The 13,904-nt window shown below is 38.8% G+C and overlaps 1 protein-coding gene across 1 annotated transcript; it reads right to left on the reverse strand.

Annotated features, from left to right (window-relative positions):
- Positions 1–8,439: 8,439 nt before the first annotated feature.
- Positions 8,440–9,375, reverse strand: LOC103210760 (olfactory receptor 4S2). The gene has a single exon (XM_007956674.1). The coding sequence runs from the start codon at positions 9,373–9,375 to the stop codon at positions 8,440–8,442; it is 936 nt and encodes a 311-aa protein (XP_007954865.1).
- Positions 9,376–13,904: the final 4,529 nt, after the last annotated feature.

Here is a 13,904-nt window from a genome sequence, read left to right on the forward strand (position 1 = left end):
GATTTTAAAGAAAAGAAAATTAGAAAGGCAGTATACCCGGGCAGTATTCCTGCTGGATAAACAGGTGGAGGGGAGTGGTGGACCTATCCTTGGCACTGGTTCCTGCCTACCCAGAAGTAACTGGGGATAGGGCACCTGATCCCATACAAATTCCTACTGACACAGAAAATCTCTACCCACCAGCCACTCCTTGGAAGGAAAATGGGGCAATCTACTTCCGTAATGATACTGTCTCAGAAACCCAAGGAGGGGTTGCTATGAGTTGGGGCTGACTTGATGGCACACAACAACAACATGATCAGGACACCTGGACCTGAAAACAGTTCTTGCCAGCCAGACTGAATGGTGGCTGGGAGGAAGGGTCCTGGTTCCGGAAGGAATTCCTGACATTCAAAAAAGCAGCTGAAGACAGAGTGTCTTTTCCTAGAAAAAGTTCCTGCTGTCCCAAATGGCAGCTGGGTGCAGGGCCCCTGTTCCTAGAAAAAGTTTCTGTCATTCATAAAGGAGGCTGATTGTAGGGCACCTGTTTCTGAAAAAGTTCCTGCCAGACCAACATGTGGCTGGGAGCAAGGTGGCTGATCTTGGAACTGGTTCCTCTCTACCCAGAAGGCAATTGAGGGAAAAATACCTCATCCAAGACAAGTTCCTGTTGATGCAGTTGTGTGGGGCAAAGCACCTAGATTAAGAAACATCCTGCCAGTCCAAAAGACCACAGCAAGACCTGAGTCCAGGTATAGTTCCTGGAGGTCCAAAAAGCAGCTGTGGGCAGGACGTCTGGCCACAGGCAAAATCCTTGTTGTCTCAAAATCAACTGTGTACAGGAACCTATTCTCAGAAAAAGTTCCTGCATTCCTAAAAGGCAGCTGGGTATAAGGTAACTGGTTTCAGAGAAAGTTCATACTGGCCAAAGTGTTAGCGGGGAGCAGGGTGCCTAATCCTGAACCAGTTCCTGCCTTCCTACAGGAATCTGATGGTAAGGCACCCACTCCAGGATGAAATTCCTTGTGCTCCAGAAGATGGATGGGTTAGGGGCTGGCCACACCTATGTTCATCAATGATGTGTGAGGTACAAGAACAATGTGTATATTGCATTTTTCTTGTCACCCGCCACCAGTGATACATCTTTAACAAGTGAAACAGATTATGAAGTTGTTTCCCTGATCAGAATGCCTCTTGCATTTATTCAAAATACCCACACCATCAGGCCAGTCAACAGTCCACAGTTCTATTAGTCAATTTATCTCCTGTTTTCATTCAGATTATTCTACTAGTTTGTATTTTGTCCACTTCTTTATCCCTTTCTTCTAAGCTCAGGGTTCCAGGATTGTTATCTGTATCTGTATCAATTGGTTTCTCATTCATTTTTTATAGAGGGTCTATGTAGCTTGTCTGCCTATTTCACCATTTTGTGGGAAATCTTATTAAGAACCCCTCGAATAGTTTGTCTTTAATTCCCTACCAAAAACATAATTTTCCTTGAATATTTTCATTTTACTTAAAGATTGCTTAGATACCTGTTCATCTGAAAGAGTACACTTTACCTTATCTTATTATGTGTTATGATAATTTTATTATAAAGTGAACCACAATCTGTACTTTGTCCACCACAAGGAACTTGAGTAGGCAAATGTTTTCTCCAAATATTTATTTTCAGTGGCCTATGAATAGATCAGATAATGATTTTTTATTTTTTTGTTTTAGACTTCCACATTTCAGCAAGCACATGATGACATAAAAGAAAGTACATGTGTTTGATTCTCTCATCAACTGGCACCACCTACTGATGAGAGAAATGGAGATATTGGTGATTTTTTTTTTTTTTTTCTTTTCTTCCTGAAGGTAACTGTGGGCTTGAATGGAAATTGTTATCTTTAGATGCAAGAGTGTTCCTTGACTTCAATTTTTACTAAAAGGAAGGAAGAAGCTTGGAATGTCCTAATTTGTCCTTCCCAGTGACCTAGTTCCAATCTCTGAACATCCCTAATGTAGACTCTACCACACTTTCTGGTACATATGTTCTTTGCAATTTGATTTCCAAACCTATAGAATTCTATTTCCCAAACATTCCTTCTTCTTGTTGTTTTTAAGTGTCATGAAGTCAGACCCCACTTCTAGGAACACAATGAATAACAAAACAAAACACTACCTGTGTCATCCTAACAAAAGTTGCTATATAGGAACCCACTGTTGTAGTCACTGTACCATTCCATCTTGTTGAGGGTCTTCCCCTTTTATGCTGACCTTCTACTTTACCAAGCATGATGTCTTTCTCTAGGGACTGGTCCCACCTGATAACATGTCCAAAGCAAGTGAGACAAAGTCTAACTGTTTTCTAAGGAGATTCTGAAGTGCAACCAGAAACATTCCTCACCATGCTATAAAATTGTGCTTTCACTAGTCTTATTTACTTCCCCTTCCCAATACTGGGAGCTCATTAATTTATAAGGTTGTTGTTATTGTTGTTGATAGGTGCCGTTGAGTCATCTCCAACTCATAGTGACCCTATGCAGAGCAGAATGAAACACTGCTCAGTTCTGTGCTAGTGTTATGATCCTTGCTATACCCCCTGAGCCCATCTTTGCAACCACTGTGTCTAACCATCCCAGTGAGTGCCTTCCCCTTCTTCATCAACCTTCCATTTTACCAAGCATGACATCCTTCTCCAGGAAATGGTCCCTCTGACAACATGACCAAAGTAGATGAGACAAAGTCTGGCCTTTCTCCCTTTCAAGAAGCATCCCAGCTGCACTTCTTCCAGGAAAGATTTGTTAGTTTTTCAGCAGACCATGCTACTCTTAGCATTCTTCTCCAACACCACAGCTTAAAAAAAAATCAACTCTTCTTTGGTCTTCCTTATTCGTTGTCCAGCTCTCCCATGCATAAGAGGTGATTGAAAATATCATGGTAATGGTATTTATATATAAGGTAATGTGTCTGAATTCCATATTTGAGTTCCTGAAGTTTTGAATGCATGAATAAATTGGAATGTATGCATTTGTACATGTTGGGGAGGAAAAGAGAGAAAAGACAATGTTGATATTCAATGCGGGCAGATGGGAATGAATGAAAGCTTTGCTACACTTTGAGTTCTGATTTCCTCTGATTCATTTCATACTTTTTGGCTTAACAATACATCATTGTCCTCTTGCAAACTGTATGGGACAGAGAATCTCATTTTTTAATTTTTTTTTTCTTTTGTCTCCTGTTCTGTAACTATCCATTGCAACAAAGTTAACATCTGAGAAGAAATAATCTGATGTCAGACATGATCTTGCATGTCACTCATTTTATTGGTCTATCTAGTTCTACTCATCTAGGTTACTTTTAATAGTTATCTATATTTGAACTATAAACCCTTGTCTTTGTCCTTCATCTAAAACTCCTGATGGCTAATCTAATATTAATCCAGTCTAACGTTATTTTTCCTAGTATTCATCAGGCAGCTAAATGAACACAAATTAAGAAGGGTTTTGGGAACTGCTTTTGTCTACTTGTACCATATTGGGTCCTCCAGAGAAAGAGTGCATTCTGAGGTAAATCTGATACTCCATAACTTTCTTTTGGCATTTTCCATTTTTGCTTCCTTATTGTGTAGGTGAGTGTGTTGAGAAAGATTGTGATGATGGTATAAATCAGAATGTGGAAATTGGAAACAATATCATTAATATCACACTCACGTAAAATTTTACTGAAAATAATTAAAAAACATTTGCAGCAGTATATGTAAATATATGTCCAGAAATTCAAATTGGATTCAAAAAGAGGGTATGGAACAAGAGATATCATTGTTAATGTCAGATGGATTTTGGCTGAAAGCAAAGAATACCAGAAAGGTAGTTTACTTGGGTTTTATGGACTATGCAAAGACATTCAAGTATGTGGATCATACCAAAATATAGATGACATTGAGAAGAATGGGAATTTCAGAACACCTAATTGTGCTCATGAAGAGCCTGTGCTTAGACTCAGAGGCTATTGTTCAAATGCAACAAGGGTATACTGTGTGGTTTAAAATCAGGAAAAGGATGCATCAGGGCTATATCTTTGACCATACTTATTTGGTCTGTGTGCTGAGTAAATAATCCAAGATTCTGGATTATATGAATAAGAACACAGTATCCGTATTGGAGGGAGACTCATTAACAATCTGGGATATGCGTATGACAGAACTTTACTTCCTGAAAGTGAAGATGACTTGAAGCACTTACTGATGAAGATCAAAGACTACAGTCTTCAGTGTGGATTACACTTCAACATAACCAAACTCAAAACCCACTGTCATTGAGTCAATTCCGACTCATAGCGATCCCCTTTAGGTTTCTGAGGCAGGGAATCTGGTGGGTTTGGACCAACAACCTCTGGTTAGCAGTCTAATGTCTTAGGCACTGTGCCACCAGATCACCTTACTTCAACATTAAAACAAACAAACAAACAAAAAACTTACTTCAACATAAAGAAAACAAAAATTCCTCACAACTGGGCCAATAAGCAACATGACAATAAATGAGGAAAAGATTGAAGTTGTCATTGATTTCATTTTACATGGATCGACAATCAATCAACACTCAGTGAAACAGCACTCAAGAAATTAGAAGGCATATTGAACTGTGCATATCTGCTGAAAAGGACCTCTTTTAAGTGTTAAAAACTAAAGATGTTACTTTGAAGATTGTGGTGTGCACAACACAAGCTATGGTATTTTCAATTGTATCATATACCTGTGAAATCTAGTCATTGAATAAGGAAGACTGAAGAAGAATTCATGCCTTTGAATTGTAGTGTGGGCAAAGCATACTGAAAGTACCAGGGACTACCAGAAAAACAAATCAGTTCTGGATGAATTCAGTTGGAAGGCTCCTTAGAAAGGACAATGGGCAGACATCATCACACCTATTTTGGTATGTTGTCAGAAGGGACCTGCCCTTTGAAATGGATATTATGCTTGGTAAAATGGAGGCTCAGAGGGAAAAGTGGAGGACTCTTAAAGAGATGGGTCAACACAGTGATGCAACAAAGACTCAAACGTAGCAAGTGTTACGAGGACTGTGCAGGCTCAGCAGTGTTTCTTTCTTTTGCACATAAGGTCACTATGAGTCGGAATTGACTTGATAGCACCTAAGAACAACAATAACAACAATGGTATAAATACTGCCACCATCTTGTCCAGGGGGAAAGTGCTGGATGAATGTGTATATATGAATATACATAGTGTACAAGGACCAAAGGATAAGATGACTGACTCAATGATGTTAGAGGTGCAACTGAAAAGTTTTTGTTCTTTTTTCCCCTCTTTTCTACACTGTGGTTTCTCAGTAAACGCAAGATAAAAATTTATGAGACCATCAGAAACAAGAAATTCCTCAAAAAAATGACCAGGCTATTGGACACCAACAATAGGTTGGTGCTCTACAAAAAAACCAAAAACCAAACTCATTGCCATGGAGTCGCATCCAACTCACAGCAACCCCGCCTTGGGTTTCCAAGGTGGTGTCACTCTGGAAGTAGATTGTCCAACCTTCCTTCAAAGGAGTGGCTGGTGGGTTTGAACTGCCAGCCTTGTGGTTACCAGCCAAGCGTCTTAGGTACTAAATTACCAGAGCTAGGATGTCTATAATTAAAAAAAAAAAAAAAAAGGAAACAACAAATGCATTTAAGCTTGACCTAAGTTACCTTGAAAATGGATGAAAACTTCAATTTAAATAAGAAAAAAAAGGAGTTTATTTTATTTTAAATGTTTGGATGTTTCGTCATTGCTTGATAATTTCTTTTAGAATGATTAACACAAGGCTGGTGCCTATGAGGTGGAGGGTAACTATGTCTCAGATGCACAGTTTTTCCAAACTGCTGGACCACTCCATCGTCTCTAACAAAAAATCCTCTGCCTCCTTTCAGAATTCTCCTTTCAGTCTTAGCGTTCTGGATTTAGCTGTAACATCTCACAGAACTCATGATCACAATCTGCCGAGGAAGTGGCTCATGTGGTGGTAGAGCCAGGCAAGTCCCAAATCTGTGAATTATGCGCTGGTCTGGAGTACTCTCCTCACTCATGTGGTTGCAGGGTCTGACAAACCCACATCTGTAAGTTACATGATTGGCTGCTGTCTCAAGTTCCAAGAACCTTGTATAAGATGATGACAAAACAGATGTAGGATCCAGAGCAAGAGAGAGAATTTTGCCAGAACATTCCCATATATACCCTCAAGGAAACAAACTAAGTGTGGTGACTTGAGTCTTACTCTCCAGTAAGGCAGGATTCAAGATACATCCCACTCTAAACAGGCATAGAGGTGAGGATTTACAATACAATACAAAATGGAGGACTATGACTAGAAGGGCCATACTATTTAATTTACTGCAGTGCAATCATTTACCATAGAACTTACATTAAAAACCTTAACATCATATGTTTGAAGCAATTCAAAAGGATGAAAACAAAGTATATTTGGAATACTAAAGCAATAAGCAAGTTAAACAACAAGAGCAAGAACAACAACAACAACAAAAAACAGTTTTCTTGTTCTTGGTCATTTCCTTCTCTGGAGACTGAGCTCCTTGGGTCAGGACTGATATGAGAAAACTTTGTGGAAAGGGGTGAGTTTATAAAATCACGGGTGGATACTTGAGTAGTCTTTCATGTTCCCCTTCTCAACTTTTGACAGTCATGAGTCTGGCGACTTTAATTTTCTTAGCTCTCTCACACATGCAGCATCAATACTATTTCCCCCATTCTCCCGTGTATTACAAAGAAATGAAAGAAGGAATTTTGTGAAGAAAATTATCAAATGGATAACATTTCCTTATTCCATGGTTTTCTAAATTCAGTGCCATTTCTGCCCTCTTTGGGCTGGTTATCAATGTAGATGGAAAAATATATGCAAAAGTAGGCACTTTAGATTCATTGATCCACAAATTAGTTTAGCCCTAACAGCAACAAATGTCCTCTACTCTCAGTGCTTTTAAACCCAAGTTCCCTGAATACATAAAAATTACCAGAGGAGCTTGTTAAATATGTAGATTTTTATATACCCCTTAACCCTGGCCTACTGAGTAAGAATCTCTTGGAATAGGTTCTGCAATCTGTTTAAAAATCTCTCAGGGTGATTCCGTGATCAGGCAAGCTTGAGAAGCACTCACCTAGTCCTCAGATTAAAATTGTGGTGCCGGAGGCTTACAGAGACCTAGTGAGCATATGTCCAATGTTGAATAATAATAACTATGGATTTACATGGTCCCAGGACAACACTTTCTTAACTATAATTTCTAACTCAGATATCTTGGTACTTTTTGAAACCTTTCTTCTCCTTATTTCTGTGATTGTATCAACATCAGAAAGCATTTTTAAGTACTAAGTAATTATATTCCTTAATGTGAGAAATATTTGCACATACACACAACTACTTGAAACCACCAACAGGCGTAAGGGATATACATAATATACACAATAACTGGATCATCAGAATTGTGGAATAGGATATGAAACAATAGCAGGAAGAAAATCAGTATTATGTCTACCTGCAGCAGAAAAAAGTCCAGGTTGCATTCCAAGGGAAAAGAGAAAAATATTACCGAGAGGAGTTACCAGTTCACAAAAGCAAGATTTTTGTTTGTTTGACCAGAATGATTCTTTCTGGAATATACGGATGAAGATTTGGATAGTTAAACCAAAGAAGCAATGGAAAATGACTCAGTGTAATAAGTAAAATTATTTGGTCAAACGTGGGGGAAATAGATGAATTAATACAAATTTTATATACCCAGGACTGAATCACAGTCACATATTCATCACACGTGGCTGTGGTTTTCTTTTCATTCCCTTTCTGGAACTTCTTCTCTTCTTCTGTTAATATTTAACATTAACAGTGAGTTTGGCTACAAATTCCAGATATAGATTAGAGTTAGTTAACAGCAGCATACTCATAGGCTACTACAATTAAAACATTGTTTACATGTCCAATAGCTTTATCTCTTTGCCCAAAGAAAATGAGTCCGATACAAAAGAAAAGTAGTTTTCTTTTTTATCCCCTAAAGAAAAGGTTGAGAACATGTTTTTATCCCTTTCAATCTGCCTATCTTCCCTTTCTAATTCAAGCTTTTGGATTTAGTTTTCAAAAGAATTTACCTTTTGGGAGTACTCATATTGCATAATTTAGCTGAGATACTTGCTAATTTTTGCACACTCATTTTTTTAATATATAGCATATGCATATAGCATAGGCATATAGCATAGGCATATAGCATAGGCATATAGCATACACATACTAAGTTCTTATGCTTAACCAATTACCTTTTTTAAAAAAATTGTCAAAAATGGGGAGAAGAAACAGTATTTCTTTCTCCTAACAATTGTTCAAGGTAACTATTACTTCTTCAGTAAATAGACGGGTTAAACAAGACTGAAAAAAATTAAAATCAACCAGTTTAAAGTATCATGACTTCAAATTATTTGTCATTAGCCTCCCAGGAAACCTTCCTACACCATAGTTTCTTCATTGCATTTTTTACTTCTGTGTTTCTCAGTGTATAAATCAGGGGATTTAACATGGGGGTGATAATTGTATAAAATACAGCCACCATCTTATCCTCAGCAAAAGTAGTATCAGGGCGCATGTACATGAAAGTACAGGGACCAAAAAAGATGACTACCACAGCAATATGGGAGCCACAAGTGGAGAGAGCTTTGCGCCTGCCTTCTGCTGACTGCTTTCTCAGGGACACCAGGATGACAGTGTAGGACATTAACAAGATTACAAAACTCCCCAGAGCGATGGTCCCACTGTTGGCTGTCACAACAACACCAACAACATGTGTGTCCGTGCAGGCCAGTTTCAGCACAGGGTGGACGTCGCAAAAGTAGTGGTCGATCTCATTGGGTCCACAAAAAGGGAGCTGGACCACCAAAGCCACCTGGATAATCGAGTGTAAGAATCCACCTACCCATGTCACCAGCAACATTTTATTGCACCTATTCCGGTCCATGATGGTCATGTAGTGGAGAGGTTTACAGATGGCCACATACCGATCATAGGCCATTACAGTAAGGATGAAGATCTCAGTACAACCAAAGAAATGTACCCCAAAGAGTTGCAAAATACACCCCACATAGGAGATAGTTTTTCTCTTGGCTAATAGGTCAACAATCATCTTGGGAGCTGTAACTGAGGAGTAACAGATGTCCACAAAAGACAAATAGTTCAGAAAGAAATACATAGGAGCCTTGAAAAGGTTGCCCATGCACACTGTCAGCATGATGAGAAGGTTTCCCAGAAGAATAACTGTGTAGAAGAAAGAAAACACCACAAAACAAACTTCTTCCACCTCTGGGTTCTGAGAAAGTCCCCAGAAAATGAAAACAGTTACATTGTTTATTTTTTCCATGGAATTAGTCCAGCAGGCAAAATTCCCAAAAGACAAATAAATTGTCTAAAAAAAAAAAAAATTAGAAAGGACCAGCAACATTATTTCTATTGTAGACAAAAATGGATAATCATAGCAGTTGAAAATAGATAATAGGTGCTTACAGCTATTAGGTACGCATAGTCAGAGAAACTGAATTGTATATATTCTGACCATAATCCTTCATAAAACAGTCCACTCATTCATTTCAGATGAACAAACATCCAGAGAGAGCAAACAAACCCCTAAATCACACAGCAAGAAAAGATTTCCATCTCTCTTGCTGTTTTTTAAGATTTATCCATTTACTTTTAAACATTTGCTTAGTTATTATTCTGTATAGGAATTAAATGTGATTTTGAAAAAAAAAGAAAGAAATTACATTGTTTGTGGTCCTTGAAAGGACCTCTGGTGGTGCAGTGCTTAAAGCATTTGACTGCTAACCAGAAGGTTAGCAGTTCAAACCCACCAGGTACTCCGTGGAAGGAAGCCCAGGCAACCTACTTCCGTAAAGATTTACCACGTTGGAAACCCAATGGGGGTTGCTATGTGTTGGAACTGACTTGATGGCAGTGCATTTGGGTTTGGGGTTTGAGAGTGGTACAAAGAGTTAACATGGTCAGCTGCTAATCAGAAGGTTGAAAATTCAAGACCACACAGGAGCACACTGGAAGAAAACCTTGGCAATCTATTTATTTATTTATTTTTAATCAGCTATTGAAAGCCCTTGTTGTGATTAAGTGCCTTTGAGTCTACTCTGACTCATAGTGACCCATCCTTGGGTTTCTGAGGTGGTAGCTCTACAGAAGTAGGTTGCTCAGCCTTCCTTCCGAGGAGTGGCTGGTAGGTTTGAACCGCCAGCCTTCTGATTAGCAGTCAAGTGCCTTAGGCACTATGCTACCAGAGTTCCCAATATCTGCTTGAGCGTAATGCTCTTTTAAGAACTATGGCATCAAATTCACAAACCAACTCAAAATCTTAGAAATGAATCTTTTGTTGGATTAATTAATCTTTTGCTGTGTATATTCTCAACAATAAAAAAATAAAAAATAAAAAAAAATAATAAATTAAAAAGCCCTATGGAGCATAGTTATACTCTGATACACATGGGGAGATCCTAAATTGGACTTACCTCTGTGTCAACTGTTTGGTCTGTGTTTGGTACATAGTGACATTTGTATGTCTGGAGAGGTTCACCTCTTGTCTCACACAGAAATGAAGACCTAAATCTACAATCTCACTTTTGAATATGGACATGCCTATAGGAGTTCTGGTGGCATAGCCCCTAAGGCATTTGACTGCTAACCAGTAAGCTCAAGCAGTAGAGACTGGGTGACCTAAGCAAGTTCTGACACTTATGAAACTTGGATCTATATGGGTGTGTGTTTATGTCATACTCCTTGACCTGAAGCTCTTTAAAGTCAGGTATGGTGTGCTGTAGCAGAAAGAGGACCAAAACTACAACATCCTGGCTCTTAACTAATGGTGCTATTGTTGCTACTCACTTTGTTAGGTTCCATATAGTCAATTTTAACTCCTAGAGATCCCATTTGCTGAATTGGTTCACATGAAATGGTTGTGTAACCTTGGTGTTCTGGTTACCTAGTGCCACTCTGACAGGACTATACCACAAACGGGATGGGCTTAAGGAACAGGAGTTTATTCTCTACAGTTTGGAGGCTTTAAGTCCAAGCTCAATGTGCCAGGCTCTAGGGGCTGGGTAAAAGCCCCTCAACCTTGGGGTCCAGTGCTGCCTCCTGCTCCCGGCCCACTGGAGCTAGAGGCATTTATTCATTCGTGCAGCTGCTGGCTGCTGATGCTGAAAAACCCAAGGTTGACAAATAAAATGGTACAGTCCCGATGTTACCAAACCACGCAGCAGTCCATTAATTTAAGTCCATTGTAAGTCCCAAAGTCTGTAGAGCATGGCAGGCTGCTGAACAATGACACAGCTACATGCAGGGTTCAAGTGTGCCATAAGCTTAAGACCATTCCCAAAGCTGCTTCTTATAAACAGGAAGCAGAACACATACCCAAAGCAGCTACTCAGCTGCTTGTGGTAGATCCTGCCATGGAGTTGATTGCCAGTCTCATCATGGGGAATAACTACCACCAGCTGCCCAGACACTCAACCAGACCCAGCCAAGTTGACGTGCAAACATAACCACCACACTTGGGTAAATCATTTAATATAATGGGGCTTCTGTTTCCCTATTTGTGAAATGAGAAAATCCCAATTGCTCTATTCTGTTTATCATGAACCAAAAAACACCACCAACAACCAAAGAAACCCACCAAACGCACTGCTATCAAGTCAATTCTGGCTCATTGCAACCCCCATTGAGTTTCTGAAGTGGTAAATCTTTACAGAAGTAGATTGACCCATCTTCCTTTCTCTGAGGAGCTGGTGGATTTAAACCACCAACCTTCAGGTTAGCAATCAAATATGCCTTAGCATTGCGCCATCAGAGCTCCTTCCTGTAAGGGTTATTTCTACCATGAATTGAAATCATTCTATCTGCTTAGAATAACGATATAACTAACTCCCTTGTAAGGAGTCAGAGGAGCTCTGGTGGCAAAGAAGTTAAAGCATTAGGCTGTTAATCAAAAGCTGAGTATTTCAAACCTAACAGCTTCTCCACAGTTGAAAAATGATGCAGTCAGCTTCCATAAAGATTTACATCCTTGGAAGCCCTACTGGCAGTTCTAATCTTTCCCATAGAGTAGCTATGAGGCAGTATTGACTCTATGGCACTGATTCTCTCCTTTTTTTCTTTTGGGTTAGAGAGGCAGAAATAAGTGAAGATATAAGGGACCTACTGGAAACAAAGCAATATCTATTTGATTCAAAAGGAGGTAAAATGAAGTCTCAGTTAATTTCTTCATCTTCAAACTCAGAGTATTTGAGGATTTCCCAGGCTTTACTTTGCTTTGATATTTCAATCACTTGTCTGTTGACCAAGAGGGGTGGGGGTTGGAAGTGAGAGAGGGGAAGAACCTTGACCTTTCATCTCATGACTCCTTCATGAATTCTTCTAACCCTGCAACTTTCATCATAGCTGATTTTTGTTCTCACAGTATTATTACTCACTCTGAAAAATTAAATATTTATGGAAGAAGTCATCACTGAAAGAGAATTTAAATGGGTATAAGTAGAGAATGAATGGAATTTAAATGATGCATCATTAAACTCAAAAGGAAAAACTCAGGCACTCTAGTGGTTCACTGGAGTGTTAAGATTGAAGGGGATAGGTGAGATGTTTAATTAATGGAACTTTTTCGGTATTTCCTTAAATCAAGCCGTAGATGTTAATGATTTCTCTAACTACAGGGTAGGGTAGGTTTACCCAGTATCTTAGACAATCGTTAGGAACTTTGTCTACCTGAGTGAGGCCACATCTCCTCAAGATCCCTGTAAGTTTAGTGCCTACAGCTCTTACTGAACTTTCAGCTCTCAGCTAATCCTTCATGACAACACTCCACCTGGCACGTCCAATTTTGGGAACCATGGGGCTTTGTCCTCATGTGTACAAATTAAAATTGTTGGAGTACTCATTACAGGTTTGCCTTCTCTTGTGCAATACAAAATAATGATAATCATAATAATAGTAATAATAATCATAATTCAGAATTTACACTTTCGTACCCTCCTCTGTTTTGCATGTTGGATCTCTTTGGTTTTCCTTTCAGATTACAAAAAAATGATAATAATTACTTTTCTCCCTGAAAGAGCCTGAATTAAGGGAGCTCAAATTATAGCAGTTTTCAGCAACTGTGAGTTATATTACTTGCATTTTATTCTAGAATAACTGGAAATTTAGCTCAGACCTGAATTCTGCAGCCATGATCCACACCAGAAGATCCTAGCGGAGTCCTCTTTGTCCTTGGATCAACATGCATCTCCAAGTATTCCTCACTCTCCTTTCTGTGCATGTCAACATGATAATCCCTCTCCTCCTTTAGACATGATAAAGCTTTTGACTGTCTATTTCTTAAAGCATATTCTTGCTAACATATCTCATAGTCATAAGTAGAAACCTTGCATTATCTTACAATCACCTCCTTAATAATTTAATTCTCCTCTTATTTCTAAGAACAATGTCTAGCAAATATATTAAAGATACTCAAAATACAGAAATTTGCCTGAATCATCAGTTTCCACAATCCTTCTATATTGATAAATTAGTCTTTGAAGGAAAAAAAAAAAAAATCTCACCGATATTTTCCCAGGCTTGTGTCTATTTTCCCAGGCTTGTGTCTATTTTCCAAGGTTTGTGTTCTGCTTTATTGTTCTATCTCTTCTTGTGATAATTTGAGAAAAGCTGACCAAAATAAACAATGCTAGTTTTAGGAATTGCCTCACGAATAATTGGTGCCAGAGAATATCTGACTCCAAAACTTTGATGGCTGATAGATGTCAATTTTCATTGCTTCTGTTTCTGTCCCTCACTTACTGAAATCTGCCATTTCTTAGTACCTTTTGTAACAAATGTTCCTTTCTCTACTCTTCT

Source organism: Orycteropus afer, unplaced genomic scaffold, assembly GCF_000298275.1.
Source record: "Orycteropus afer afer isolate SDZICR_OR568_19922 unplaced genomic scaffold, OryAfe1.0 scaffold00650, whole genome shotgun sequence".
Lineage (NCBI taxonomy): Eukaryota > Metazoa > Chordata > Mammalia > Tubulidentata > Orycteropodidae > Orycteropus > Orycteropus afer.